This window comes from Erithacus rubecula (assembly GCF_903797595.1).
Source record: "Erithacus rubecula genome assembly, chromosome: 17".
NCBI lineage: Eukaryota > Metazoa > Chordata > Aves > Passeriformes > Muscicapidae > Erithacus > Erithacus rubecula.
In genome coordinates this window covers 5,854,436-5,880,593 of record NC_136669.1, presented here as the reverse complement: position 1 = coordinate 5,880,593, position 26,158 = coordinate 5,854,436, and the positions used below count along the sequence as shown (strand labels likewise).

General features: G+C 40.7%; 1 protein-coding gene across 4 annotated transcripts in view; it reads left to right on the top strand.

Moving 5' to 3' along the window:
- Window positions 1-25,681, top strand: part of SMURF1 (SMAD specific E3 ubiquitin protein ligase 1) — a 41,457-nt gene extending 15,776 nt beyond the window's left edge. The window contains exons 2-18 of one of the 4 annotated variants that reach the window (XM_079320458.1): window positions 10,127-10,165; window positions 10,561-10,669; window positions 11,497-11,630; window positions 11,747-11,812; window positions 12,640-12,715; window positions 12,983-13,221; window positions 13,973-14,057; window positions 15,766-15,912; window positions 16,312-16,516; window positions 16,798-16,901; window positions 18,367-18,481; window positions 19,426-19,604; window positions 20,440-20,577; window positions 20,927-21,047; window positions 22,527-22,728; window positions 23,553-23,628; window positions 24,300-25,681. In XM_079320458.1, coding sequence (XP_079176584.1) covers window positions 10,127-10,165; window positions 10,561-10,669; window positions 11,497-11,630; window positions 11,747-11,812; window positions 12,640-12,715; window positions 12,983-13,221; window positions 13,973-14,057; window positions 15,766-15,912; window positions 16,312-16,516; window positions 16,798-16,901; window positions 18,367-18,481; window positions 19,426-19,604; window positions 20,440-20,577; window positions 20,927-21,047; window positions 22,527-22,728; window positions 23,553-23,628; window positions 24,300-24,399 — 2,135 coding nt within the window. In that variant the 3' untranslated portion in view covers window positions 24,400-25,681. Of the gene's footprint in view, window positions 1-10,126; window positions 10,166-10,560; window positions 10,670-11,496; window positions 11,631-11,746; window positions 11,813-12,639; window positions 12,716-12,967; window positions 13,222-13,972; window positions 14,058-15,765; window positions 15,913-16,311; window positions 16,517-16,797; window positions 16,902-18,366; window positions 18,482-19,425; window positions 19,605-20,439; window positions 20,578-20,926; window positions 21,048-22,526; window positions 22,729-23,543; window positions 23,629-24,299 lie in introns of all 4 variants that reach the window. The other 3 variants (XM_079320457.1, XM_079320456.1, XM_079320455.1) reach the window with 3 other exon arrangements.
- Window positions 25,682-26,158: the final 477 nt, after the last annotated feature.

The window sequence follows — 26,158 nt, the reverse complement described above, 5'->3', positions numbered from 1 at the left end:
AGCTCTGGGAAGAAAGAAGTACTTGGGAATGAATTCCAGCTGGTTCAGTTTTTGGCTGGCCACTCTCTAAGTAGCCTAGAACAAAATGAACTCATGGCTCTGGGCTTTTGTGCTCCCTTAACTCTTCACTGAATATGGACTTTCACTGCCCTGATTTTTAAGTCACTGCTTGCTCTGGGTCAGTTCAGAAAGAGCTGCTCCATCTTGTGTGTGTGTTACCATCCTGCTAAGCAAACAGCAGGTCTGAGAATAAGGAAGGCAAAAGCTGCAAGAGCATGAAAAAGTTTCTTTGGCAGCAAGGTCCATGGCTTTGAAAAGCTTTACATGACAGGACTTGAGGCTTTTTATGTTTCTATCCAAACATGCCAAAAAGCACTCGGCATACCTCAGTTAAAATGCAAGCATGGAAAACAGCGAGATGTGCTGGAAAGCAGGGAAAGTTTCTGAGGCATTTGTTAACCTGAGGTATGTGGTGGTAAAGCAGTGGTACAGTGCTGATGCCTTACTTGAAAGAAAGAATGCTTTTCATTTACTTGCAAAAAAATTTTGAGGTGTTGACTGTGCCTCTTGAAAAGTCATCCAGTACCTGCTGGAATTTGTCCTGGTAGCAGTTACTGAAATTAGTAGGGCCAGAAGAGGTGCTGGGTAAGTGTTATTCTTTGCAATAGATTTTGAGCAACTGCTTGTTACAAGATTTCCAGTTATTAAAGAAATGCAAAATAAGTCTGTGTTACACTGAAATGAATTAGGCTCCCTGCAGTGTTCTGAGGTTTCTTCTTTCTATATAAGTAATAGCCTGTAGGCCGAATTTTCTGTGGAATTTGTGTATTGAAAATTTTTCATTCAGTATTTTAATATGAATGAAGAAATGTGGATTCTTGAACATTGTGACCACAGTGGTCATCAGTGTTTTTATACTTTTATTTATGAACTTCTAAAAATAACTCTGGCAAAATTTGTTGGTTTGTATTTTCAATGTTTTTAAAAGGGGAATTTTTTCCCTCTTCCTTCATTTTGCTGGAAGTTAATCTCAACATCAGCAGCTTCCTGGGTCACTGAAGGAATTCTCTTGCCAGCTTCCTGCTCTTGGTTCACAAGGAAGCTTCAGTTTAATGCTGAGCTGAGCAGTCCAGAGCCAGAGCTGTATATTGAGCACTGAGGCAACGTTCCATGTGGATTGTTTAACTCCAGCTCTTTTACTGATACATTTAAGCCCCGTGGGATGAAGTAATAGTTTACATAGTTTACAACTTACATATAACTTAACGCCATTAATTTTTTGAATAACAATCTTCTTGCTTTTGAGCAACACACTTAGCACTTGATGAAAACCAGACAGTAATTTTGTAATGTTTATTAAAATGCCCCAATTGGAAACTTTTGTTCCTGTAAAGTTGATTTTATACCTTATTTAATTGCAGTAAGATATCAAAGAAGTCAAATACTGATTTTGCTGTAGAAACAAATCTCAGTTTTAAATTGAGATTGAGAATGTGTTAAATTACATTTTTTCCTCCTTTACAATAGTGCTTAACATTCAAATTACTTCGTTGAAATACTGACACTACCTATATGTGAAGGAATGTAAATACCAGCCACTCTTTGGAGATACAAAACATATGTTTTATGTTTTAAACTGAGAAATCTGCTTCGTTTTAGCTTGGAAGTTGTAGACCTTTCATTTTAGCTTGGAAATTGTAGACCTTTCGCTGTTTGACGAAAATTCAGTGTTTCTATTGAACTGTTGCTTGGCTGTATCTACTCAAACTTTGCCAAGATTTTCTCTACCAAGGTTTCTTCTTTCACAGGTTTCACGTGTTCTGCAGCAGCAGGTCAGGCTCCTTTCTGCTTTCTGCATAACAAGCAGCTCTTCTGAGGCAAGGCAATATTTATATATTGAGCTGGAGATAGTAGTGCCTTAGAAAGTACAGAAGTTGTGTGTGGTGTTCCTGACTTTTCAGAAGTGTTTTACTCCGTGGACAGGACCCCAAGGCTGGGACTGGTTTAATTGGTGTGAGTGCTTGTGCGTTTTGTTAATTGTAGTGTTCAGTTAAGCACCTGCAAATGTGTTGCTTCTGGTTTTGGTCTCTTGTTCTGCACTTTCTCCTCCGTTATAAAGCAGCAGAGAGCAGTTGTGCAGGTTTTCCTCACGGAATTAGGAAATAGGCGGCTTGTAAAAACTCCAAGTCCATTAATTGGATGGTGTTTTGTGGGGGGAAAAAAAGCTGTTGTTAGTACAGAAACATACCTGTAACCTGAATCTCACAAAGTGCTTATAAAACATGCAGTTGTAGTAGTGGTCTGGGTAACCCCAGAGAGAATATCTGGGAAGAAGGAGAATCTAAATTTCTGTGTTTTATAGTGAACATAATATTTATTGGAAAAGCCTTTTATGTACTGAATTAGTAAGCAAATGATCAGCTGCACAGGAGAGTCCTTCTGGGCTTCTTTTTGCTAATGAAAATAAGGCATTCAAGGCTTTATACCTTGAACTTATGAAAGTGAAGATCAGAGACACCTTAAATGAAACACACCTCCCTGAAATGCTGACTGAGCACTGGCTGTGTTCTCCACTACAGGAGTGTCAGCTATTTCATACCTGATTTATGCCTCAGCAATATCCAAACCATTCAGCGTTTATTTTCTAGATTTGATTTTTACTTTGCTGTTGTTCACCTCACATTATCCAGAGAAACAAATTGTGAGCAGTGTTGGGATGAGAACAGGGTTCTGTTAGGTGCTGACATTTTTAGGGATTTGAAAAAGATGCTTTGAAACCTCTGTGGTGTTAAAAGTACAAAATATTTTTGGCGATCTTCGTAAAATTTGGTTTGGAATCCGAGTTATGAGTGCATGTGGGTGGAGGAACATGTTTTTCATGCTTTAGGAATTTTTTTCCAGATGCTTTTGTGGTGCTTGGGTAACTATGAAAGCAAAGTATTGAGATTTCAACATGGATTTATTCCTTAGTTTTAATGCAATTTAAGAGAATTGAGCTGCATAGTTTCCTGGTATGTTTTTAGCTTAATTTTGATGATAATGTTGCACAGCTCACGTTGTGTCTGATCCAAAGTGTGAGCATGAGAATGTGCAAGGTGTGCAGTTAAGTCTGTCAGTGTAGACACCACTTGCTTAGAAATATGAATTATTCAATGCAAGTGCATGTGGTTAGAGATGCAAAAGGTTGGATAAGGGAAGTATTCCAGAGTTGTGTTGATTCCAGCAACTGTAACTTACACAGTGAAGTGTGGAGTAAATGAAAAGTCAATTTTGTATTTCCAGCATGAATTTTTTCATTGAAAGTGTTTTGTTTAGCTCTCAGCTAAGAGGTTGTATTTGCCCTGAGAACAGCATATTATTCTGTGTGGTTTTAACAGCAATTTTGAGGGTTTTTAACAGATATTCCTGTATCTCACTAGAGCATACAGATGCTGGTGCTGCAGCTGAAGTCTGACTGTATCCTTTGTTTTCAGAGAATTGGGAGATGGTTTGGAGACACTTCTACGAAGCAAAAACTTGACTGAATTTGAGAAATCTCTCCTTACAAAATTGTTGTCCCACTTGGCTGTGGTCCTGGCAGAATTATTGGTGGGGGTGGATGACTGAGTTTTAGAAACCATACAGTATAAATTACATTATGTTCTGTTAACGTGTTTCCTGGTAAAGCTGTGTAAATGATGGGGTGTTCTTGGGAATAGCTGTAAAATGGTGATAGTAATAACTGTCTTAGCTCTTAAATTCCAGTTCTCACAGAAACTGGTTGTGCTTTGGGCATGTTTGGAGACAGTCAGCAAAGAGAAAGTGGAGCTTCAAGGGCATCTTGGTGACAGAGGAGGTGTCACAGTTAGGGTCTCCCTCTTGCCCCAGCATCTCTGGCTGTATTTCCTATATCTGAGCAACCACTGCAGGGCTGAGAAGAACTATTAGCTGAAGGTGGTGAAACAGCAGTCTGCAAAAGGTTTGCCCTAAAAAATAAACTTTAGAAGAAAAAGCACCCATGGAATTACAATTTGAGTGGGACAGATAAACCTCATGGGCAGCTCTGCTTTCAGAGCTGAGGGTGTGTCTGTAAGACTCAAGCATTTGGGGATACTTGGGGTTTATGTCTTTCTAGGAAATTGGGAACTGTGTGGAGAGTATGACAGGGCTCTTGGCCTGGACTGAAGGGAGGCATTGCAAAGTAGTAAGAAAACTGAGCAATAGCTGGGATTTAATGAAAGATTTAATCTGAGAGGTAACCTTTATCTCAGGTATTTATTAGAAGTGAGCAGAGGAGGCAGAAGAGAAAGAAAATTGGGATGAGGAATAATTGATAAGCTTATTCCAACCTTTGATTTGTGTGCCTTTCTCAGATTCTGTACATCAGCATTAATTCAGCTTACTATTGATCTCCCATTTTTTATCCCTGCAAAGTTCTTCAGCTGATTCCATAACTCTTCAGTGTTTCTCCAAGTTTTACATCTCAGTCAGTTAATTTTTAAACTTGCTTTACTGGTCTTGTGCTGCACACAGACTCAGTTAAAAAGAAATTTAATGAGTCTTGTTCTTCCAATAGCCCTGTGCTGGATTTTTCAATGATTTATATTATTAAGGGCTAAGTCAGCCCTTGCTGGTTGTATGTGAAGACTTATTGGTGGAGAATTTTTCACTTTGAGTAATTCTTAGGAACAGAGGTGAATCTCTTGTGTTTTGTCAACTTGGTTTTGTTTGCAGTAGGAAAACTGCCTCTCATTCGTGACTGGTTTCTGCTTAGGTAGGATGGAATTTTGATTCCTGGCTAAGTAGATACTTTAATGACATGTTAATGGACTAATAAAAATGGCTTTTTCTGGGTGTGTGGTTTTTTGAAGATCTCTTCAAAGTTGTCTACTGTTTGCAGCTGGCTACACAAAGCCAAGTTCCAACCCACGAGGAGATCATGCCTTGAAAAGAAGCTTTGATTTTTACTGCAGCCTACACATAAGGGCCACAAAAAGGGTTCATGTATCAACTCTAGTGACTCTGAGAATTGAGGGTTTTATAATGCAGCCTTGCTTTAATCTGCTAGTCAAGGTCTGGTTTAGCATGAGTTCAGGCAGAGCCTTCCAGTGTCAGGGCATGAACGCAGGGCCTGGAGTTGGAGGGGTCTCGGGGGCTTTTGGTTGGTTTGTGTCTCAGATTGCAAATCTCATTGGTACCACAATGCTGAGATGGTTAGTGAAGGCCACTCAGGATGCATGTCAGGATGAAATGAGTTCCATACAGCTAATTGGCTTATTTGGCAAATGTAAGGGAAGGCTGTGGGTTTGTTTATCTCTGTGCTCGCAGGCCCTGCAGCGGTTCGGGTTCGGTTACTGAGAAGTTAAAACAGTCTGGATTCATGCATTTCAGTCTTGAGCAGACAAAGAGAAAGACCAAAAGTATTCCTAAAGCAAACAAAAAAATGACTAGAATAGAAACCTTGGCCTTTGTGGTGACAATTTAAAGTGCAATTTGTGAATAAAGTGGTGTATTTCAGTTCAGTGATGTGGCTAGGCGTAGAGAAACTGCACTTTTACACACTTCAGCCATCTTTCCTTTCCCATAAAACCATTTTTTGTATCCCACCACATATAAATGATTGTCATCCTTAAAAAAACCAGACATGTAAAACCTTCATGGGTTGTCTGGTAGTAGAAATAAAACCAGACCTTATCTGCAGTGAAGTCTCATTAAGGTTATGTGCAGAGAACACAACTGTAAGCAGTCATTCCTCAGGGTGGTTCAAAAGGGGTGGCTTGTGGTATTTCGAGTATTTTCCAAAATCTACAGAACTGTTTGGACGAGACATGATTTCATGTAAGAGATTCAGCAAAGATTTCAATTGTGGTCCATGAACTTTGGGGTGTTGGAGCAGCGTGTGGTGAATAGCTGATGTTTGCTTTTTTCTCCCTTTTTGGGGGGAGGCTTTTTTCCACTTCATGCACATTATTTTTGCTGTGCTGCCTTCCCAAAACTGTTTTACAGAATGGTGGGATTTCTGCTGTGGAAGCCAGGCTGTGAACTGGCACACACAGGGGACTGTCCTTCGGGGGCACCTCCAACACAGGCTACCAAGTTCACAAGTCAAAACCTACCCAGACTTTGAAGCATTAGCAGAGATATTTCCATTATTTGGATGCCTCAAATTTGACCTGCTTTGCAGCCCTTTTCATTTTCCAATTGTGTGCAGTAACTTTAGTTTCATTTTATGTCAAGATCTTTATTACTTTGTATTCCAAAGCCTCATTGTTCTTTTTTGCTTCTATCTTAGAACAAACTAACCAGCCTGGGGTGCTTGTAATGATAATGCTGGATATCTCTGTGATTAAAGATGGTCTGTACAGAAGGAAATATTAAGTGAAGTCCTTTCTGCACCATCAGCCTGCTGGCCTGTGTTTATCTTCTGTCACAAAGTAAAACGAATGTATCCCGGAATCTGGCTGTCTGTTTGTACAGGCATAAATAATTAACCTGGAATATCCAAGGGAAGGCCAGAGATGGCTGAAAGGGCTGTTTGCCAGCATGGTTCACTGTGACCTCCCCCCACTCATCTTTCCTAAGGAAGATGTGGACGTACTGCTGGTTTGTCTTGTCTCCAGAATTAACTTGGATACTAAATTGAAGGCCGTGGTTAGCTCAGATCATATCCACATGTAAAGGTCCTTAATTTGAGCATGGAGGCTCCTACCTTTAACTTGCAAAGTGTGAATGAATGCAGTCCCAGGTGCACATTTGCCTACTGTTTTGCATTGGTACAGGCTGGGCCTATGGAATATTTTCATCCCTTGCCTTATTTACTTTACCCCCCAGGAAACTGTGTCCTTTGTACACTGTGCAGCTGGAAACTCTTGTAACATCTTAGCAGTGTGCAACCAGTTGGGGTGTGCTGGGAGTTGGACTCTGTGATCCCTATGGGTCCCTTCCAGACTGAGACATTCTGTGGTGTAGGGGAATAACCTGGTTCTGATGCAGAGTCATGCTCTGTTTACTTGGGAATGTTTGAAATGGTTCCTTTCCCAGACCTTTTCTGTGCCTCCCTGCAAGTGCTGCCCTCGCTGCAGGATGGTGTCTCAGGGTGAATTAGCAGCATTCTGATGCAATTCTCAGCTGGGTTGTTCAAGCACTGGTGCCACTCTGTGCTCTCCTCACTGTACCAGTCCTGCTTTTGTGGCACCTCCTGAACCACAGCAGATGATTCATTTCTGTTTGGAGGCAGGGTGGACAACCAGGGCCTGGCAGAGGAACCTCTCAGCTCACTCAAGTTACATCCCCAGGGTGAATACTGACTTTGTCTAAGGCTCGTCCTTTCTTCACCTCCTGCCAAATATGCTTTCACACTAGCACTTCACCCAGCTGGCTAATTTGGCCTTGGAAATTATCTCAATTATGTCAGGTACTTAAAAAAACATTCCCATCCCTTTATAAATATTATAATCTAGATGTAAGGACATTGTTTCGATGTTGTTTGGGATCTGTTGTATTAAAAAAAGAAGTTCTTCAGAGCTGTGCAACAATCGGGAGCGGAGCATAAACAAATCCTGTGTCAGGCTGAAACAAGTTAGTTGACTTTGAGGAGGCAGAATGTAAATACCCAAGTCAGGAGAATTAGTACCTTTTGTAATGTTGCAACAAATGCAGGGAGATCACTCCTGCTGACAAGCCCAGAACCTTTCTTGTGTAAAAGAAAGAAAAACTAAAAGAAAAGGCACTTTGGAATATGGGCAGAGAGGAAATGGGCAAGGCCTGGGCAAAGAGCTTAGGGTCTGTCTCATTCTCCTGAATCCCCTCTGAACCATGGATAAAATTAACACCTTTTTGAGCTTTTGTAGCTAAACCTACCCAAGTCCCTGAATTTGGGGCTTGAAGTAGCAGCCATCAGGTCCTCTCCTGTTGGAGAGGCTGTGTTTAAGGAGGAAATGTGGCACAGTCCCAGCTTTGCACAGCAGGGAGGGGCTGTCTGCTCTGCTGCTGGCATGGATTCACATCCAAGTCTCCCGTTGCTGACCTTTGCCACCTGTTTTTTTACTGGAATTTAGAAATCTTTGGCTTTTAAGTGATACAGCTCTTGCAAATATTTTTTTGCTCTAGTGGGTTTAACATGCAAATAGTGGAGCAGAGCCAATGGTCCATCTCAGGCAGCCTCATTCTGGAGATTGCTCCATAAAGGTTTATTTCAGCTATTAGCTTTTGTGCCAATATTTTTCTTACAAGAAAGGGTAATAATTTTTGCAACCGAAAATTGAGGGTTTCACAGGCTGTGAGTGGAAAATTGGCAGCTGTGCTCATCTACTGTAGACTGAAAGGCTGGGGCAAAGGGAAAGAGTTAGATGAAAAATATAATGCTTCAATAATAGTTTTAGAAATTTAAGCTGCTGTTTCGAAAGCACACCTGAAATATAGAATAAAATTAATAATTATTATGGACAGACCATATGCAGAAAGTTGCAGATGTCATCCTTCTCTAGCTCAGTAAATATTCTTCAGACTGGGGATGACAAAGTAGAGCTATTTGATTTTAAAAATCTCACAGGAACTTCAGAATTCCTTTGGGCTGGTACTAGCATGCTCAAGTTCTGATTTTACTTGTACTTAATCTTTCTTGAGGAGTTTTCCTCTGAAACACTCACAACAGGAAAAGGAAATTAAAGGTTGCTCTGTTGTGCTTCCACAGAGCACAGGATGGTGATCCTGTGTTGTTTCAAATTGAATTTCCATAGTCCTGCACACTTCTCTTTTTGGTTAGTTGTTTAAAAAAATACAAGAGAAGTTTTCTCTGATTATACAGTTTGCCGGTGTAAGAAAGAAATTATTTTTAATCCATTCTAAAAATATTTTCCTAGTGTGACTGCTTTAATTATTACTCAGAGGGAGGATTTGTGGATTTTTTTCCATGGGTTGTGGGTTTAATAGTGAATTTCTTTGGTCTGTTTGCTTGACACGTGAGGCGAGGCAGTTTTTTTTCTCTGCTGCCTGTGTTGCATAGGGAATGTTTCTCTGGAGCTGAGAGGTGTAATTCTAGTAGAAGTATATAAAAATAAATAAATAAAGTATTTGTTTCTTTTCACCTTCCCTTTCCCCAGTGTAGAATTACAGTGAGACTGAGGATGGGGAGATGGAGATGAGAAGGGGAAATGGTCCATACCTGGGGAATTGGCCATTGATTATCTTCTGAGCCTTCATTCTCATGCTGAATTTTTTCCCACTGGGGAAAGAGACTCTCTCAACAGTAATTAGGTCTTTTATAGTTACCTTCCTTTCTTGGATCTTAGTTTGAGATAAGTTAGAGTTCTATTATTTTCCTCTTTGGCTCAGGAGTTGTTTTTCCTGGCCTGTTGGAAGAGTTTAATGGATACTAAACAACTTGGATTGCTGAGGTCCTACTGAGCAGTCCTTATGGAAAAGCAAAATTAGACTTGTAGCTGGTAATAGACCTGGTAGAAATGGAGATTGATGTGAGTTTCCTGATCTAATTTTTTCTTAAACTGCTGTGCTGGTGAGTAGAGTTGCAGAGAGGGAAACGGTGTCTCATTTGTGGCCCTTTCAAAGGAAAACATCTTGATGCAGATTTTTTTTCAGTATATTTATATTTCTCCTGAGTGAGGGCCTGTCATACTTATCCCCAGACCTCTGTGTATTTGCAGATTGTTTCTGCTGTTGCAGAACTCCTGCCATGCTTTGTTTCACCATGTCTCCACACTTAGTGTGCAAGGAGCAGGAGGTTGCACTGCACTTGATGGGACTTAGTGAAGAGGTCTCTTGCAGGAATCTCAGAACTGTTCTTTATTCAGAAAAAAAAAAAATAGCACTTGTTCTAAAATGGATGGATTCTGAAGCAACAACAAAAATCTGATGTAGCATTTGTGTAAAGATAAAGTAAAGAAAATTGGAAGGTTTTAATGCAATTTTTCATTAAATCTATGTGTTGTAACAGGAATTAAAACAGCAAATATAAAGCCAAATTTATCTGTAAATATTCCAATTCCAGATAAAGAAAACAATGCTTACATTTAATATTTAGGGTATTTTAATGAATTATGATCAGGTATTATTTTAGCTGATATGATTACCAGAAAGCTTCTTTTTTGTGGTTTTAAAATTCCTTTATCTGCTTTTTTTTGTTTTGCAGTATTATGTGCCAAGAATCTCGCAAAGAAAGATTTCTTCAGTAAGTATGTCCTAATTGTGTAACTTTCTGCTCTGGATTAATCAGATTTATTTGGAGATGGTGCATTGCTGTGGAGACTCATCTGTGTGTGTCATTTGCACTGCATTACTACAGGAGTACATGTTACTCTGGGTTGTAGATTGTGTGGACTTCAGGGCAGGAACACTGAGGGCTCATAAATTCCAGTTGAAAGTCTGACTGATGGTACCACAGGCAAGCTGCTGCTCAGAGCTCTGTGCTGAGGGGTACCAAGAACATCCACCTCAAACACAGGATCTACTAAATACTTTCAGGATAATGGCAGCTGTCCTTTCTTGAAAGTGGAGCTTCTCATGGCATTGTCTTGGAAGCAGCAAAACAAAGGACTGTTTAACAGCACCTTTTCCTTTCCACAGGACTTCCTGACCCATTTGCTAAAATAGTTGTGGATGGGTCAGGTCAGTGCCATTCCACTGACACTGTGAAGAACACGTTGGACCCCAAATGGAACCAGCATTACGATCTGTGAGTTGTTCTAAGGTCATAAGTAAACAGAGTTCCAGAGATTTGTCTAGTGAACAAATAGTGCAGGGTTGGCACTGCAAGTTCATTTTGTGTTAGCAAGAACAGTCACATTTCATAGAATCTCCAAACAATTTGGTTGGAAGGGACCTTAAAGATCATCCAGTTCCACCCCTGCCATGATCAGGGACAACTTCCACTAGATCAGGTTGCTCCCAGCCTGGCCTTGGACTCTTCCAGGGATGGGGCAGCCACAGCTTCTTCACAACCTGTGCCAGGGCCTGCCCACCCTGACAGAGAAGAATTTCTTCCCAATATCCCATCTAACCTTGCCCTCTCAGGGACTGATTTTTTTTCAAGAAGAAAATCCTTGTTAATAAAGGAGTGGTACTTTGCTTTTAGGTGTTTGAATTTGGAGATATTTGCATGGCAGGTACACAGCACAAGGGCTTAGTGAGCTCGCCTGGAGTAATGCCATCCAGCTTTTACAGAAAATTATCCTTGTTGGAATGATTTATTTTCTTCAAATTGTTAGAACCATAAATTCTGAAGTTTTGTACGTTAATCGACTTGTTGTTTAGCTTTTAATGAGGCTGGCTGTAGTTAAATTCATGCTGCAGCAATATCAATTTCCCATGCTGTGTGAAATCACTGTGCAGTAATTCATTAATAACAGCATTTTGGGCATAAGCACTTGTGTATTTATAATAAAGAGGCATGACCAATGTACTAAAATGTGTCAGAATTTGTACCAATTACAGCATCAGTTCTGTGGAGTAAAAAGGAGGTTATTATTTCTAAAATTACTCTTTTAATATGTATCTTTCTAGATACGTTGGGAAAACAGATTCCATAACCATCAGTGTATGGAACCATAAAAAAATCCATAAGAAACAGGGAGCTGGCTTCCTGGGGTGTGTCCGACTCCTCTCCAATGCCATCAGCAGGCTAAAAGATACTGGATGTAAGAGCAATTCCTCCCTGGTGTAACCAAGAACCCTCCATACCTTGTTCCTGAGTAGTGGATAGTGTTCCCACCCAGCCCTTGCCAGGGTTGATTTTTGCAATTCTCCTTTGCAGACCAGCGTTTGGATCTATGCAAACTCAACCCCACAGACACCGATGCTGTCCGAGGCCAAATAGTGGGTAAGAATGATCCCAGCTAAACTCCATCTGCTTGGAAATATCCATAGGGAAAAGCTCCTCTAGTCACTGCTTCTGTGCCTCTTCTGTGCTGTTTCTTCTTCTTTTACTGGGATTAAATTACATAACCTGAAAATTTTAATTGCACTCCTAAGCAGGAGTTTGTTTCCTCTCAGTTGATGATGAGAAACAACATTAAAATCAGGGAATGCATCTGGCAAGGCTTTGCTGCATCTCTGGAAGGGTGAATGTCCCTGTGAAATGATGCATTTGGGCAAGGTGACAGGCAGAGAGAATCTTAGGTGTTAAAAGAGGATCTGGAGGAGTTAAAAAGCATTTTACAAGTTGCTGATTTGATACCTTTGACTCATGCAAGCCATTTCCAAATTCCAACAAGGCCGTGCTCATTTTGCAGCAAATTTACCCCACGTTTTACTGCCCCCACCCAACCCCAGCTTTTCAGTGATATATAAATATATTTGCAAACTCCAAATTCTCACCCTAAGATGACATCTAGTGGTGAGCAATTTATTTTCAGCTTCTCTTTCTGGATCCTCATGAAACCCAGATGTAGAACCTGACATCTTTGACATTTACAGAAATAAACTCAAATTTTGAGGGCATGACTCTCTGGTTTCTCTTCTGCTTTTTAAAAAATTAGTAATGCTTTAAGAGAATAGAAGGAATTTTGGTAAGTGATGTGTTCTTATGTATAGGATAGAATTTTCCTTAGTATTTTACCCTGTATAAATGTGGGCTTTTTGCTTTTAATTGTTTTTAAGAATGCTGTTTTTCTTTTCTTGACCTGAGTTTGTGTTTTCTTCTTTCAGTCAGTTTACAGACACGGGACAGAATAGGCACAGGAGGTTCTGTAGTAGACTGCAGAGGGCTTTTGGAGAATGAAGGGTAAGGATTGTTTTCTTTTCACTTAATTAACAAAATGGTTTATGTGTGGAAAAACTGTAACTAACATTAGAAAATTAACTATCAGTGCCACTAGGATATTTTCTGGGAATGTGTATCAGGCTGAGAAATTTGAGTCTAAAAACATCAAGAAAACGACACCTCTTGGTTTAAAAGTTGCAATACTCAAAAGCTGTGAGGCGAGAGAAGCAGTCATTTCTGCATTCACTTGTCTTGTGATGGGAACTCTTGAAGTTTCCCCATTTTCAGAACGGTGTATGAAGATTCGGGGCCGGGGCGGCCGCTGAGCTGCTTCATGGAGGAGCCGGCGCCGTACACGGACACGACGGGCGCGGCGGGGGGAGGCGGCTGCCGCTTCCTGGAGTCCCCCAGCCAGGAGCAGCGGCTGCAGGCCCAGCGCCTCCGCACCCCCGAGCTCAGAGCTCACCTGCAGACACCTCAGAACAGGCCCCACGGCCACCAGGCACCTGAGCTACCTGAAGGCTACGGTGAGTAACAGCTCAAGGGTTGCGTTGATCCAAAGACGTCACCGAAAAATTCCTCCCCTGTTCATCCGTGGAGGTGTTTTGCCTGTTGGCGTCCGCGTGCATCTCGTTCTGCCTTTTGGAAAAGGAACTAAGTGCAGATGGGAGTTTGAGATTGGCTAATTAGCAGTTGGCGACGCCAGGATACACTGAGGGGTTGATGGTAAATTAAACATGAGGTTGTGGTATGATGCTGTTAGAGAAAATTCACTGCTAATCTTGGCTGTGTATCTAGGGAGATCGAATGTAAAGAGCTCTTTAAACTAGAGCAGTAATGCTATTTTTTCTTTCCCCCTTGGCATGTTGTGTAGGTTTGAGCCCACATTTGAGAAAAGTTCAGGAAAATATATAAAAGCAACAAAGAAACCAATAGTACAGAGGATTAGGGAGGATGAGATTAAGAAGAATTTTAACTTCAGAAAAGAACACTCCAAATCTAGGAGTAAAGAAATCTAGTTTGGGGGTTTGGATTGTCTCAAAATCAACAACAAAAGTACAAACTAAAGCATGCTGATGCATGGATCTGTGAGTTTCCAAAAAATGTTGAAATGTGTAGTCACAGTAAATTTGTCAAGGACAAAACAGTTGCAAGAGATCAGTGTGATGACTCAGTACTTTCTCCTAGAAGGAAAATATTCTAATGTCTTTAAACTGTTTATTTGGATTTTTTTTTTAAGATTTGTAATTTAGAATAAACCTTCTCCCTTTTTTATAGAGCAAAGAACAACGGTACAGGGACAGGTTTATTTTTTGCACACACAGACTGGAGTGAGCACGTGGCATGACCCAAGGATACCAAGGTATGTATTTATAATTTAAAGTCAGGGGGCTTTGGTGTGTTTTTGTGTGGCAGGATGCAGGATTTACAGGAACAAAAATCTATGAAATGGCCTGTCTGAATTTAAAGGGAGAGCTCCCAGCAGAGGAATAGTTTGGGATATTTCTAGTTATCTTTTCATCAAACATTAAGGATTACTCTTTTTGAAAGAAAGAATTATTTAGTTGTGAATCATGGAAAACAAAAAGCAAAGACATATTTAGTCCTTCGGGAATTCCTGTGTGACAAATTCTTCCTAAAATGTTGATGTGGTTGTTTTTGGTGAAGCTGCAAATTTCAGAATCTTGTGTATATCTGATGGAGAGATTGCTTGTTACCTTTAACCTTGAAATTATTTTTTTATGCTTTAGGCCAGTGATTTGCAGCTAGAAAATTTGAATCCTTCACATGATTAATTTAGCAAAGCCTCTTTAAACCTTAACCTGCAGTTAATCCAGGTCTTTGTGAGTAAGGTCTGGGGCTCTTCCTGAGTAGCTCTGAATCTGGGCTGTTTCATGGGCCACCTGCACACCAGATTCAAGAGTGAAGTTTGTAACTCTCAGCTGTTGCACTGCCTGGATAATAGTGGAATGTGGTACAGGATATTAGAAAAATGATATAAAATAGTCCAGGCAAAAGTGGTGATAAAAGCTCAGTGTATGGAAGGAAATGAAAAATAAAGCTGAGAAAGAGAGAAAATAGCTGATTTTAGATTAGCTGGTATTGTTGGAAGAAGAAATGACAGTGGTTGTTCCTTTGTGTCAGTCATGGGCTTGTGTGCCCAAAGCCTTGTGTCTTCTTCAAGTGATGGTCACCCTGATGAAAAGTGCTGCTGCTCCTCTCCCCAAATCCTTGAGCCAGGGTTTCAGGAGCAGCAATGGAAGCAGACACAGCAGTGTCTTGTGAGTCACACCTATTTTAGTTAAAGGTGACTTTTGTGCTACCAGCTTGTGGTGCAAAAACCTAACCTTGCCATGAGGCAGAGATGTCGGTTAAAACTTGCTGTAATCAAATCTCTGCAGGACTTTCAGATGCACAGCTGATCACAGCAAATGGTCCTGACCATAATCTCCTTTAAGGAGCCTAACAAGGGCTTGTCTGTCTGCCTGGGTGTCCCCTTGGCTTATACTCACTGTGACACCAAGGCACCTTCAGTGTACAAAGCATTTCCACCTTTCTAAAGCCTCTCAATTAACTCATTTATACAAATACTGCATGGCTAGATTTAGTCGAGGAATTGCATAGAGTGGTGTCTTCAACCCTGAATCCATGCCAGCTGTCTAAATAATACTTGATTTAACAATAGGTTTTCTGCCTAAAAATAATCTTTAGGTTTCCTTCCTTCCTTCCTTTTCTTGCCACTCTTGATGTTTTCCTCAGTTAGGTGGCTGGAGACTAGGTATTTTCAGTTTTTTTAGCTGTAAATACAGTCTATGTATTGAATTCAGACACTGCCTGGAAGCGAGTGACTGCCTTTAGCAGCACTTAGAGTAATATCTGAAATTTATCCAGGATAAAATGGGTGAGTGAATGTGTTGCTAAAGCCTTACTCTCAGTGGTTTTTCAGTCAAATAGTCAGGATTCTAACCTTAACCTAATTAAAGAGGTGATTTTAATTTTTTAAAGTTATCTCAGTATTTGGTTGCTTAACCTGAAATGTGCATTAACATCTTATTTGTTTTTCACTTCAGAGACCTTAACAGTGTGAATTGTGATGAACTGGGACCTTTGCCTCCAGGTTGGGAAGTCAGAAGTACAGTTTCAGGAAGAATATATTTTGTAGATCATAACAACAGAACCACACAATTCACAGATCCACGACTACATCACATCATGAAGTAAGAGCTTCAATTCCTGTCAGGCCTGGGGGTCATGAGGGGCTGAAACCCTGAATAATAAGTGGGGGACAGAGGCAGCCAGTGCTGGAGTCAGAATCCAAGCATTGGTTCTCAGTGCTGGTTTTATCTAAGTTTTTTTCTGAGACTCTTCAGAGGGGTTTTTACTCTGTTCTGCACAGTTGTGGAATTGCTGGGATGTGGGTAGAGCTTCCCCAGCAGGCAGCTCATGTCTGTCTGGATGAGCAGTTCTAGCTCTGTGCTGGCTGTTCTGGATCTGGACTAACTTCATGCTGCCTTGAGCTCTAGACAATGGAAAGTTTAATAATTTCTTCCATCATTGTTTTACATATTCCTTATTGTTATGTGTCCAGAATAAATATTGTCCTTTTTTTCTCCAAGCCATCAATGCCAGCTAAAAGAGCCCAGCCAGCAGCCTCTACCAGCTCCAAATGAGGGATCATTGGAAGAGGGTGAGGAGTTGCCTGCACAGAGATATGAAAGAGACTTGGTACAAAAGTTGAAAGTTCTTAGACATGAGCTTTCTCTTCAGCAACCTCAGGCTGGCCACTGTCGAATTGAAGTATCCAGAGAGGAAATATTTGAGGTATTTGATTGATACTTTTTTGCAGCTTTTGTCCCTGAAGAGTTAAGTAAAACTAATCAGTGATGGTAACAACTTTGTTTCACAAGCACTCACCACATTACAGAGTTGTCATTGCAGTTTCCTTCAGGTTAGCACCTCGATCAAAGTCATGTTTTCTGTAGTTCAGTAACAATCTGTGTATTACAGAAATGCAGAAATCTTAATTACTGTATTAAAGAAATCTTAATAGACTTAATTAGAGGAAGGAAATAAAACAGCTAATTGTACAAATGCACATACAGGAATCCTATCGTCAGATAATGAAGATGAGGCCAAAGGACTTGAAAAAGAGGCTTATGGTGAAATTCCGAGGAGAGGAAGGCCTGGATTATGGAGGAGTAGCAAGGTGAGATTTGGGGGGTTTTCTGACACCTCTTAACTGTAAAGTTGCTCTTTAAGTGCCCCATGGTTGGTACCATCCCCTTTCAAGTTACCTGTTAGTGGTATATGTTAATTATTTCTGGTCTAGTTTATGGACAGTGGCTGTAGCTTCATTCTTTATAGGGTAGGTTGGAAAGTGGAAGCTTGTGATTTAACAGTCATCCCACTGCAAGTTATAGAAGTGTGATCAGCTCAAATTGTGAGGTCTCTCAGGGAGTGTATAGACCCTGAAGTCAGATCCAGATCACAGGAATGGTTTTGTTGAACACACCTCTCTGATTTCCCACAAATGGATTGCAGGAGGGTAGGGGTTCCTTTTTATTATGTCTCAGCTGCATTCAGGAGAGTTCTCTGATCTGTTGGAGCAGCAGTGGAGATGAACTAATCCTAAACAAAACCTAAAATTTTAGCGAGGACTTGCCTACCACTTAAAAATGACAATAATTCCCTGTGGGTGGTATCAGATCTGAAATTCAGGAGCTGATTGTAGCATCACTGAAAAAACGCTTACCTTTGTGGTTGCTCAGAGTTGTGTAAATTCAGGGAGAAATTTCTCAAATCCACAAAAGCTGCCCACTTAGGTGTCTTTCAGTAATCAATCCCTGGACAAAGGAAAGAACCTGAAACATTCTGAGCTGCCTTACCCAAGGCAACCTTGGGTGTCTCCACTGTCACATCCTGTTGCCCTGATCCTTTCATAATTGCCCATTAGTTGCAACTGACTCTTCCAGCTCAGTACAGCTCCACTTCTAAGCATTACAATTGATAGTTATCTCTGAATATTTTGGACTTGGGAAGGGTGTCCAAATTTAACAACAAAAAGGTATTTGTCATGGTGACTTGGGGGGTTAGGAATAGCTTTAGTTCTGCTCCTGTCCTTGTGTGCTACACAAGGTGAGAGAATTTACCCAACCCCTCCTTTTAATGCACTTGGTCTCTGTCCCTTCTGGTCTCTGCTGAAAGCAGTCACCAAGCTGGCAGAAAAACAGGTTTTCTGCAGATTTCCCACTGATTAAGTTGATTTTAACCAGCAGATTTTTGTTTAATATTTCCTTATACTGTAAGGTTGCTGAGAAGCAGATCTCATAGTCTCCAAATAGCTGAACTCTGTACAAAGGCAGGATTTTTTTGGAAGTGTGGCTTGTTCAGACTCAGTTAGTTGATGGCATTGTCTAACAGCTTGCTGTAGCTTCTCTAATTGATGTTAATCCCTTCAGTGCTTCTAAACTAAACCGAGTCTGCCCTGAGTAGGGTAGGACATTGTGGGCTTTTAATCACACCCTTTTGGTCTACAAATGGAGGGCAGCACAAGAGGATCTGATTTTGAAATAAACATTCCATAACTGATCAGTCACAGTAATTGTGTTGTCTAAAACTTAAGTGCAAGTTGCACTCTTCTAATTTTTTTTTTGTTGTTGTTTTTTTGGCAGGGAGTGGTTGTATTTACTGTGCCATGAAATGTTGAATCCTTACTATGGACTCTTCCAGTACTCCACAGATAATATTTACATGCTGCAAATCAATCCAGACTCTTCTATCAATCCTGTAAGTACTAATTTCTCAGCAATATTCCTACTTTAGGAGATGTCCTCTGCAGTTTCTTACAGCTGTTCTTCTATAAGGAGAGTCTAAACTGCAGGATAAATTGGAATAAAAAGGTGTTGAAGTTTTAAATTTATCCAGTAAGAAGCAGAGGGGTTTTATTCAGAAATTAAAAACATGATAGCCTTTGATAAATATCTGATTTCTTTGAGATTCCTCAGTACTGATTTGGTTTGCATGGTGATTCTGAGAAGACAAAACAAATGAAATTCATCTTCACTGAGCAGGGGTGGTTGTGCTCACAGCATTACATTCCCAGCAGTGCCACCCCATGACTTTTAGGGATGGATCCCTGGCTTGCCCTTTCTCATTGTGCTCCTCTGCTTGCTTTTTCTCTTACTGGAGGATTTGTATTGATGCAGACCCTGAAAGGAGCTGCAGTTTTGTATTAGTAGAGGGAATTCTTCCTGACATGACATTTCCTGACATTTGCACTGGAAGATGAGGGAGGTGGATTGGAAGAATGTCAACCACAGGACTTACACCTCAGCTTTCAAAAGTTAGTTTAAAAGGAACATGAAAGAAATGAAGGAAACAGGAGCACTGCTTCCTCTAAAGTAGACACATTTGGATGGTTAAACAAAGAATAAACTAATTTGTTTGGAATCCTCATCTTCTTGGATTCTAGAGGTTTCACAGGGATTTTCTTTTTCCAAGTTTTTCCCTTTGAGAGGTCTACAGACTCAAATCCAATTTATTAATCAGGTAATGCCAGAGACTTGTTCAAAGCTTTTAATCATTAAATACTTTGGTTTTGGTTATGTTGTGAGGAAAAGTGGTGGCTGCTCTTGCCCAGAGGGCTTCAGGTAACTCACACTGAATGAACCACCAAGGGTGCCACAAGATGTCAGTGTCTTCCCAAGGCTGATTCTCCTCTCTCCCTGCAGGACCATTTGTCTTATTTCCATTTTGTTGGTCGGATCATGGGTTTGGCTGTGTTCCATGGACACTATATCAACGGGGGGTTCACAGTTCCCTTTTACAAGCAGCTGCTGGGGAAGCCCATCCAGCTCTCTGATCTGGAATCTGTTGACCCAGAATTACACAAAAGTTTAGTCTGGATCTTGTAAGTACTGAATTTAGCAATCTCACTGTAGAGAAAATGGGGTAGAGTTTGTTGGCACTAGTGAGATGCTTTTGACAAAGAGTTTACAAAAATATTTTTATGGTGGCAGTCTGTACAAAGTTATTAAACTGTTCTTAATATATCAAAGGTACTTGAGGAAAAGTTCTCATTGCAAGCTCTGCTTTCCTTGCAGTAAAGTAGATACTAAATCATTAAAGGTTGCATGGGTATGGTAGAGTATCACAGTATCAAAATCCTAACTCAGGACAGAGGTCTGAGGGGAAGCACAGCATTCTTCAAAAGAAAGCCTGCTCTGATTAAAATGAAAATAAATGCAAGTAATTTGGGCTTCTTGATGCTTACAGAACAAGATACAGCATTCAGTGCAGCTTTGGGACTCTTCAGAAATGCTTTGCATTATCTCAATTTCTTTTCCTAAATGCTGTTTTGAATTTTGTATTTAAAGAAGTTACTGATGATGAAGTTTGCTACATATAATCTCTTCTCTGCTTCACAGATATGTGACAGCAGATCAGATTCTTGCTGGGTGTATATATATATAAATACATGTGTGTATTTCTGTATATAGGGTTTTATCCAGTATCCTGAGTTCTCTTAGAATTAGATGAATATCCCATATCTGATCAGGCTCTTCAACATGCACCAAACCATACAGAAATTGGTGATTGTGGTAATATTCCTCTCATGTGTGAAGTATAGGTGGTAACTAAGGTTTAGCCTGAAGAATACCCAAGTGTCCAAATAACTGTCAGCATCACCATTGAGAGTTACCAAAATGCCAAAAATACTGAGTTCACCCTCCGTTCCTTGGCAGAGAGAATGATATCACACCAGTCCTGGACCATACATTCTGTGTGGAACACAATGCCTTCGGGAGGATTTTACAGCATGAACTCAAACCAAATGGCAGGAATATTCCAGTGACAGAGGAGAACAAAAAGGAATATGTCAGGTATTGCAAACAGAAATATGTCCTGCAAGTATAGTGGGAAGAGGGTAGTAAACAGAATGTTTGTGTACAGTGAAATTAAGGAAGTATTTTGGGTGGGAATTCCTGACACATAAATGACACGAATGTTTTCACTGGGAAGATGAAGTTCTGAATGGTACTTTGGTTTTTCCATAGATGGTGCAATAATTAATTGTGGATGGAAAAAGAAATTGATAACTTCTTCTTCCATAATACAAAAAGTGTATATTAAAAACAAGATCTTCTGTAAAATGAGCATTTTCCCAGTCTGCTGTAAAAATCCCAGTGCTGTCCAGTTCATCACCCCTGACTTTTTCCTTCTCCCCTGCAGGTTGTACGTGAACTGGCGGTTCATGAGAGGAATAGAGGCACAGTTCCTGGCCCTGCAGAAAGGTTTTAATGAACTTATTCCTCAACATCTCCTTAAGCCTTTTGACCAGAAGGAACTTGAGGTATGTTTTATCCACATGGATTCTTGTTCTGTAATTTGTTTGATCCACAGTCAAGCACTGATTTTAAAAACAAACAAAAAACAAGCAAAGCAAACAAAACACAAAACTTACTCAATGTTATGTACCAGAAAGCTGAGTATTTGTTTAACCAAACCCTTTTAGGTTTATTCTAGACATTCTTTGGGTTGATATTATTGAGAGGGCTACTTAAACAGGGAAAGACAAATACACCATGATGTCTATCCAAGGACTAATGCTCAAGGCAGGTGGTCTGAGAAGGAGGAAACACTACAAGTTTGAGGAATTGTTGGCAAGACCAGACAGGTTATTTATGCTAGAACCTGTTTCATCCAACTTTTCATGCATGGTTGTTTCTGTTTGCACACAGGAATTAGTTTACAGAAGTAGAAGAGTTGAGTATATAGAAAAGAAATTAATTTGTCTTCTTATCAAATCCAAAGGTGCAGAAGGCTACTTTCAAAGTAAATTGCTGCTACAGCAATTTTTCTTCTGGTTTTGCTTCTTAAAAAAAATGAGACAACCTGTGGAATATTCATCATTTGTGGTATAGAAAGCACTAGCTCTGTGTTAGTCAGTCATGCATTTTGGTTAATCCCACAAAGTTCTTGCATTCCATTTGCTTAAAAAGGTAGATTAAAAATCCATTAAATATTTCAATACTTTCCATGTCAGAACAGTGACAACTCCCCTAATGATATGAGCAGGTGTAAGTGGGTGCTGTATTGCTGGCACAGCAAGGCAGCTGCTGAAGGGCAGCTCTCAGCAACTGGATTCTCACTGTGGAATATTATGGGAAATTTAAAATACAACACACGTTTTGTTTTGAAGGGTGAAGTTTCCTCTATGCCATTTATTTATTGCTGCCAGAGGAGGTGGTTAAATGCATGGCTAGCAGCAACTTCCTTTTACAGTATTTTGCAACCGGGTGTCATCTGGAAAAGAGATTGAAGTGAAATGTCTGGTCTGTGTCAGAGATTCTCACAAGTGGGGTCAAAAAACAGCTGAAAAGTTTCTGTAGTTTGTTGTGGAACAATAAAGCAATTCAGATGTTCCCATAAACTGAGCAGGATTCCATTGTCACTGGTATTGGCATCTCTAGGACAATCCTGCAGCAGGACAATGATGCTGTGCCACAGCCTCATTCCAAATCAGTGCTGTGCCCTCCCAAAGACAGGCTGTACCTTCCAGGGAGCACAGATTTCATAAAGCCAGTCTTGCTTGGGCTTCTGACTCTTAGTTACTTGAGAAAGTTCTAATGCTGGTAAAGCACTGCTTAGGGTCAGTTTTACTGCAGCCAGTCTGGAGAGATTTAGTGCCAGTTCTGTACTGGTTTAGAATGTTCCCTTGCTTCACCTTTAGGGTGAAGCACCTAAACAGTGCCAGGCTTCGTGACGTGTGTTCATAACTGCAAACCTGAAATTACTCTGGACTTTAAAGCTCTTCCTAATCTTTTAACAGCTGATCATAGGAGGCCTGGATAAGATAGACCTGAATGACTGGAAATCCAACACCCGCCTAAAGCACTGCATGGCTGACAGCAACATTGTCAAGTGGTTCTGGCAAGCAGTGGAAACATTTGATGAAGAGAGGAGGGCAAGGCTGCTGCAGTTCGTGACGGGCTCGACGCGTGTCCCACTTCAAGGTTTCAAGGCTTTACAAGGTGACTGATGTGGAGGCTGAGTTAATCTGTGGTTGGAGAAAGAGATAAAAGTGGTGTGGTATTTACAGGCCCCTTGTAAAATATCAGCATATTACTGGATAAGTCAAGCACTTGCAAACTTAAGAGCCTGCGAGCAGATTTACATTTGTCAGCAGCTCAGCTGCTGCTGAACACTTTGGCTGTTGCTGATAGTGATGGAAGCTGGTAAATCTGTTACTGTGCAGTGCTTTGACTGCTGTCAATTTTGGCTCGTCAGTCTCCTACAGCTCTGTGCTCTGAGGTTCAAATCATTCCATGCAAATATGCACAGGGATATGTGGCTGACTAAAGAACTTTTTCATGTGAGAATTGTATTCTCCTCAGTGTTTGGCAACAAACCACTAAGCTTTAAAGCAAATTTCTGAAAATTGTAGGTTTTTATCAAAAATGTGTTAGTGTCCTTGGCTGTTGTGATCTCCTGATCACATTCCATTTGTTGGCTGACAGTAAATTGATGTTCAAAATTAAAATACCAGTTCTGTTTTACAAGGCAAACCTTAATGCACTTGCATATTTTAATTTTTGATGGTGCAGCTTCATTAATATCAAATTTAGCAGCTTTCCAAAATACCAGTCTATAAAATGATTGTCACAAACAGCCTTATCTCTTCTGCCATCCCTTCATCAGCTGCAAATATCTCAACAGATTTAGCCTAGGACATACTTAGGCTTGCAGCTGGAACTGTAATTTCCTCTCTTGCCTTTTTATACACAGCAAAATGCCTGTGTATGAATGATGCTTTGTTGAAGTGCATTAACTAGAATGTCTGTCTAAGGTTCTACAGGCGCTGCAGGACCCAGACTGTTTACCATCCATTTAATAGATGCAAACACAGACAACCTTCCAAAAGCCCACACTTGGTAAGATGGAAACACTCTGCTTCCTCTCCCTTTGTCTTGGTTAAAAGGAGTCATCTCTCTTTGTCCTGGGCAGGGGTTAGGCATGTGATGTACACAGATGACTCTTAAGTGTGCCCTGTTAGCTTGAATATATCAGTACTCTGCAAACAGCAAAATAATTTCCTTTTCCTAAAGCTTGATTTGTCTTCTATACTATCTGTGGTTTTCATTTATTCCAGAGGTGATTATTCTGGTAGTGAGACATTTGTAAGTTTATTTCTTTATTTCTGTATTACAAAGAAGCATTGTCAGATGTCAAATGTTGGAAGCTCATGCTGTTGGTGCAGTATAGGCACAGCCTGAGCCCTTGCACGGAAATCTCACTCCATCAGAGGCAGGAAATGGTGTCAGCAGCAGCAGACTGTCTGCAGGCAGGGCAGGGAGTGGGCCTGCCTGATGTGTTGCTTTTTCTTTGCAAGTCTCCTGCATCTGCCTCTTCCTCCTCCTCATCCCAAACACTGCCCTATTAAGCTATGCATTCCTGCTGTAGAAATAATTATTTTCCAGCTCATGTCCTTTGGCCACTGAGGCAGCTGAGAGTTTTTACAATTTCTATCTATATGTAGCTTCTTTACATTTTTCTCCCCAATAAGCACTAGAGATCCATCAGTGCTTTGTTCCTTTCCCTGCAGCTTTAACCGGATCGACATTCCGCCTTATGAGTCATACGAGAAGCTTTATGAGAAGCTGTTGACAGCTGTGGAAGAGACGTGTGGGTTTGCTGTGGAATGAAAAAGCAACCAAAGGAAACAGATGCTAGCTCATGGACCACCAAATCAAAAGCTAGAAGAAGCTTGCTGTGAACTTCCTGCTAAGCTGTCTGAAACATCTGAACTCTGACAACTTAGAGATGGGGCTGTTTCCCTTCCGATGCTGGTGGATTAGGGGGGGAGGGTCGGGGTCGGGGCTTTTCTTGGTGGTTCCCAACTCTATTTTCTCCTCTTTGTTACAATAACCCCTTCCCTCTGTTTCCATCCCCCCTGACATGAAATGCAGCCAAGTTCAGCATTTGGCTTTGGTTACACAGGATATTCTGCTAGATTTGTAACACATATTGTGATAGGGTCAGCGACCTGTGGGGCTTTTTTAATAGGAGAATCAAAGTGTATTTGAGAATGAGCTTAATTTGCTGAGGACTTGAAACTAGTAGGTGCACCTGGTTAGTCTGTCTTAAATCAAGCTTGAGCCTTTGTAGAGTCCAGCAGGTGCAGAGAGTCTGACTGGCACCAGAATTTGCATTGCACATTTTAAACATCTGTTTAAAACGTAAACTTCTAGCAGAAAATACCTCCATATGAACACTTAACTGAAAGGTAAAGAAATCCAAGTTCTGCCTTAGCAGGAAGCTCCCAGTGGAAGCTGTGGCTCACCTTGTGAAGGAATCTGGGACAGCTTAAACGGTATTGTATGATTTCTTTTTGGTTGTCCTGGCTGAAATCTAATTGTTTTGCACGTGAAAATAATTCTTTCCTCCTGCAGAATTACTTTCCATAGTTTGTTCAGACGTAAGTACCTTCCAGAGAAGCCTGGTAAGGAGAGACAGAGGATAAAAATCCATTCAATCACAAAGCTGTGATTTCTGTGCCACTGTTCTACCCAAGATGTGCTTGTGTGACTTTAAATTCTAAAACTCACATGGAAGTCACTAGAAGTTAACAGTGCAAACTCCTTCAAATTTTTTGGCCTTGGGAAAGGTTTCTTTGGAGATTGAGGTAAAAGGGAACTGTATAGTGAATACATTCTAGATGTTACAGAAAGCTATTGGAAGAATTTATGACTTCAGTTCTGTAGGGATGAAAATTTCTCCAGAGAGCCATATAAGGCTATTTTTTCCAATATCTGAAACTAGTATTAAAAGGTTTGTTCTCTAACACAGGGGAAACAAAAGCAAATCCAATACCTGAATGACTTGGTTTGAAACACAGGTGTCTGCTGAGGAAGGCAGGAGCCTCTCTTATAAAGGAAAATGTAAACCCCTTCCCTCCAAATTACTATAATTTTGAAATTAAGGGGCTTTTGGGCAAAAATAGGAAAAGTAGGAATAACAGTTCTTTACTAGTATATATAACAAGGCAATAATGCAGAAACACTGGCTTAAACTGACAGAATCAAGATAGGAACTGGCACCCTGTTGGTCAGGGGGGTGGTGGCAGTCCAAGTGAGTGGGGGCTGCAGTCCTCCTGGAGTGATAGATGTGGTTCTCTTGAAGTAGTGATCCTGTAGAAGGGTCTGGTCTTCTTCTGAAGGTGGTTCTGTAGCTCTGTCCTCTGTAGGTAAGGGCTACTGTGCTGTTCCAAAACTCGAATTATATCCAGGTAGGAAATGCTTGGCTCCTGCTGGGCAGACCATCTCACAATGTGATGATGGAATTTTATGAGTCGTGCAGTGAGGCTGGATGGCCCATTAACAGAAGATTATCTCCCTGGAGGGAGTTATCAGGGGTGTGTCACATAGACAAGGAGAAGAGAAAAGAGGAAGACAAAGGAAGAGA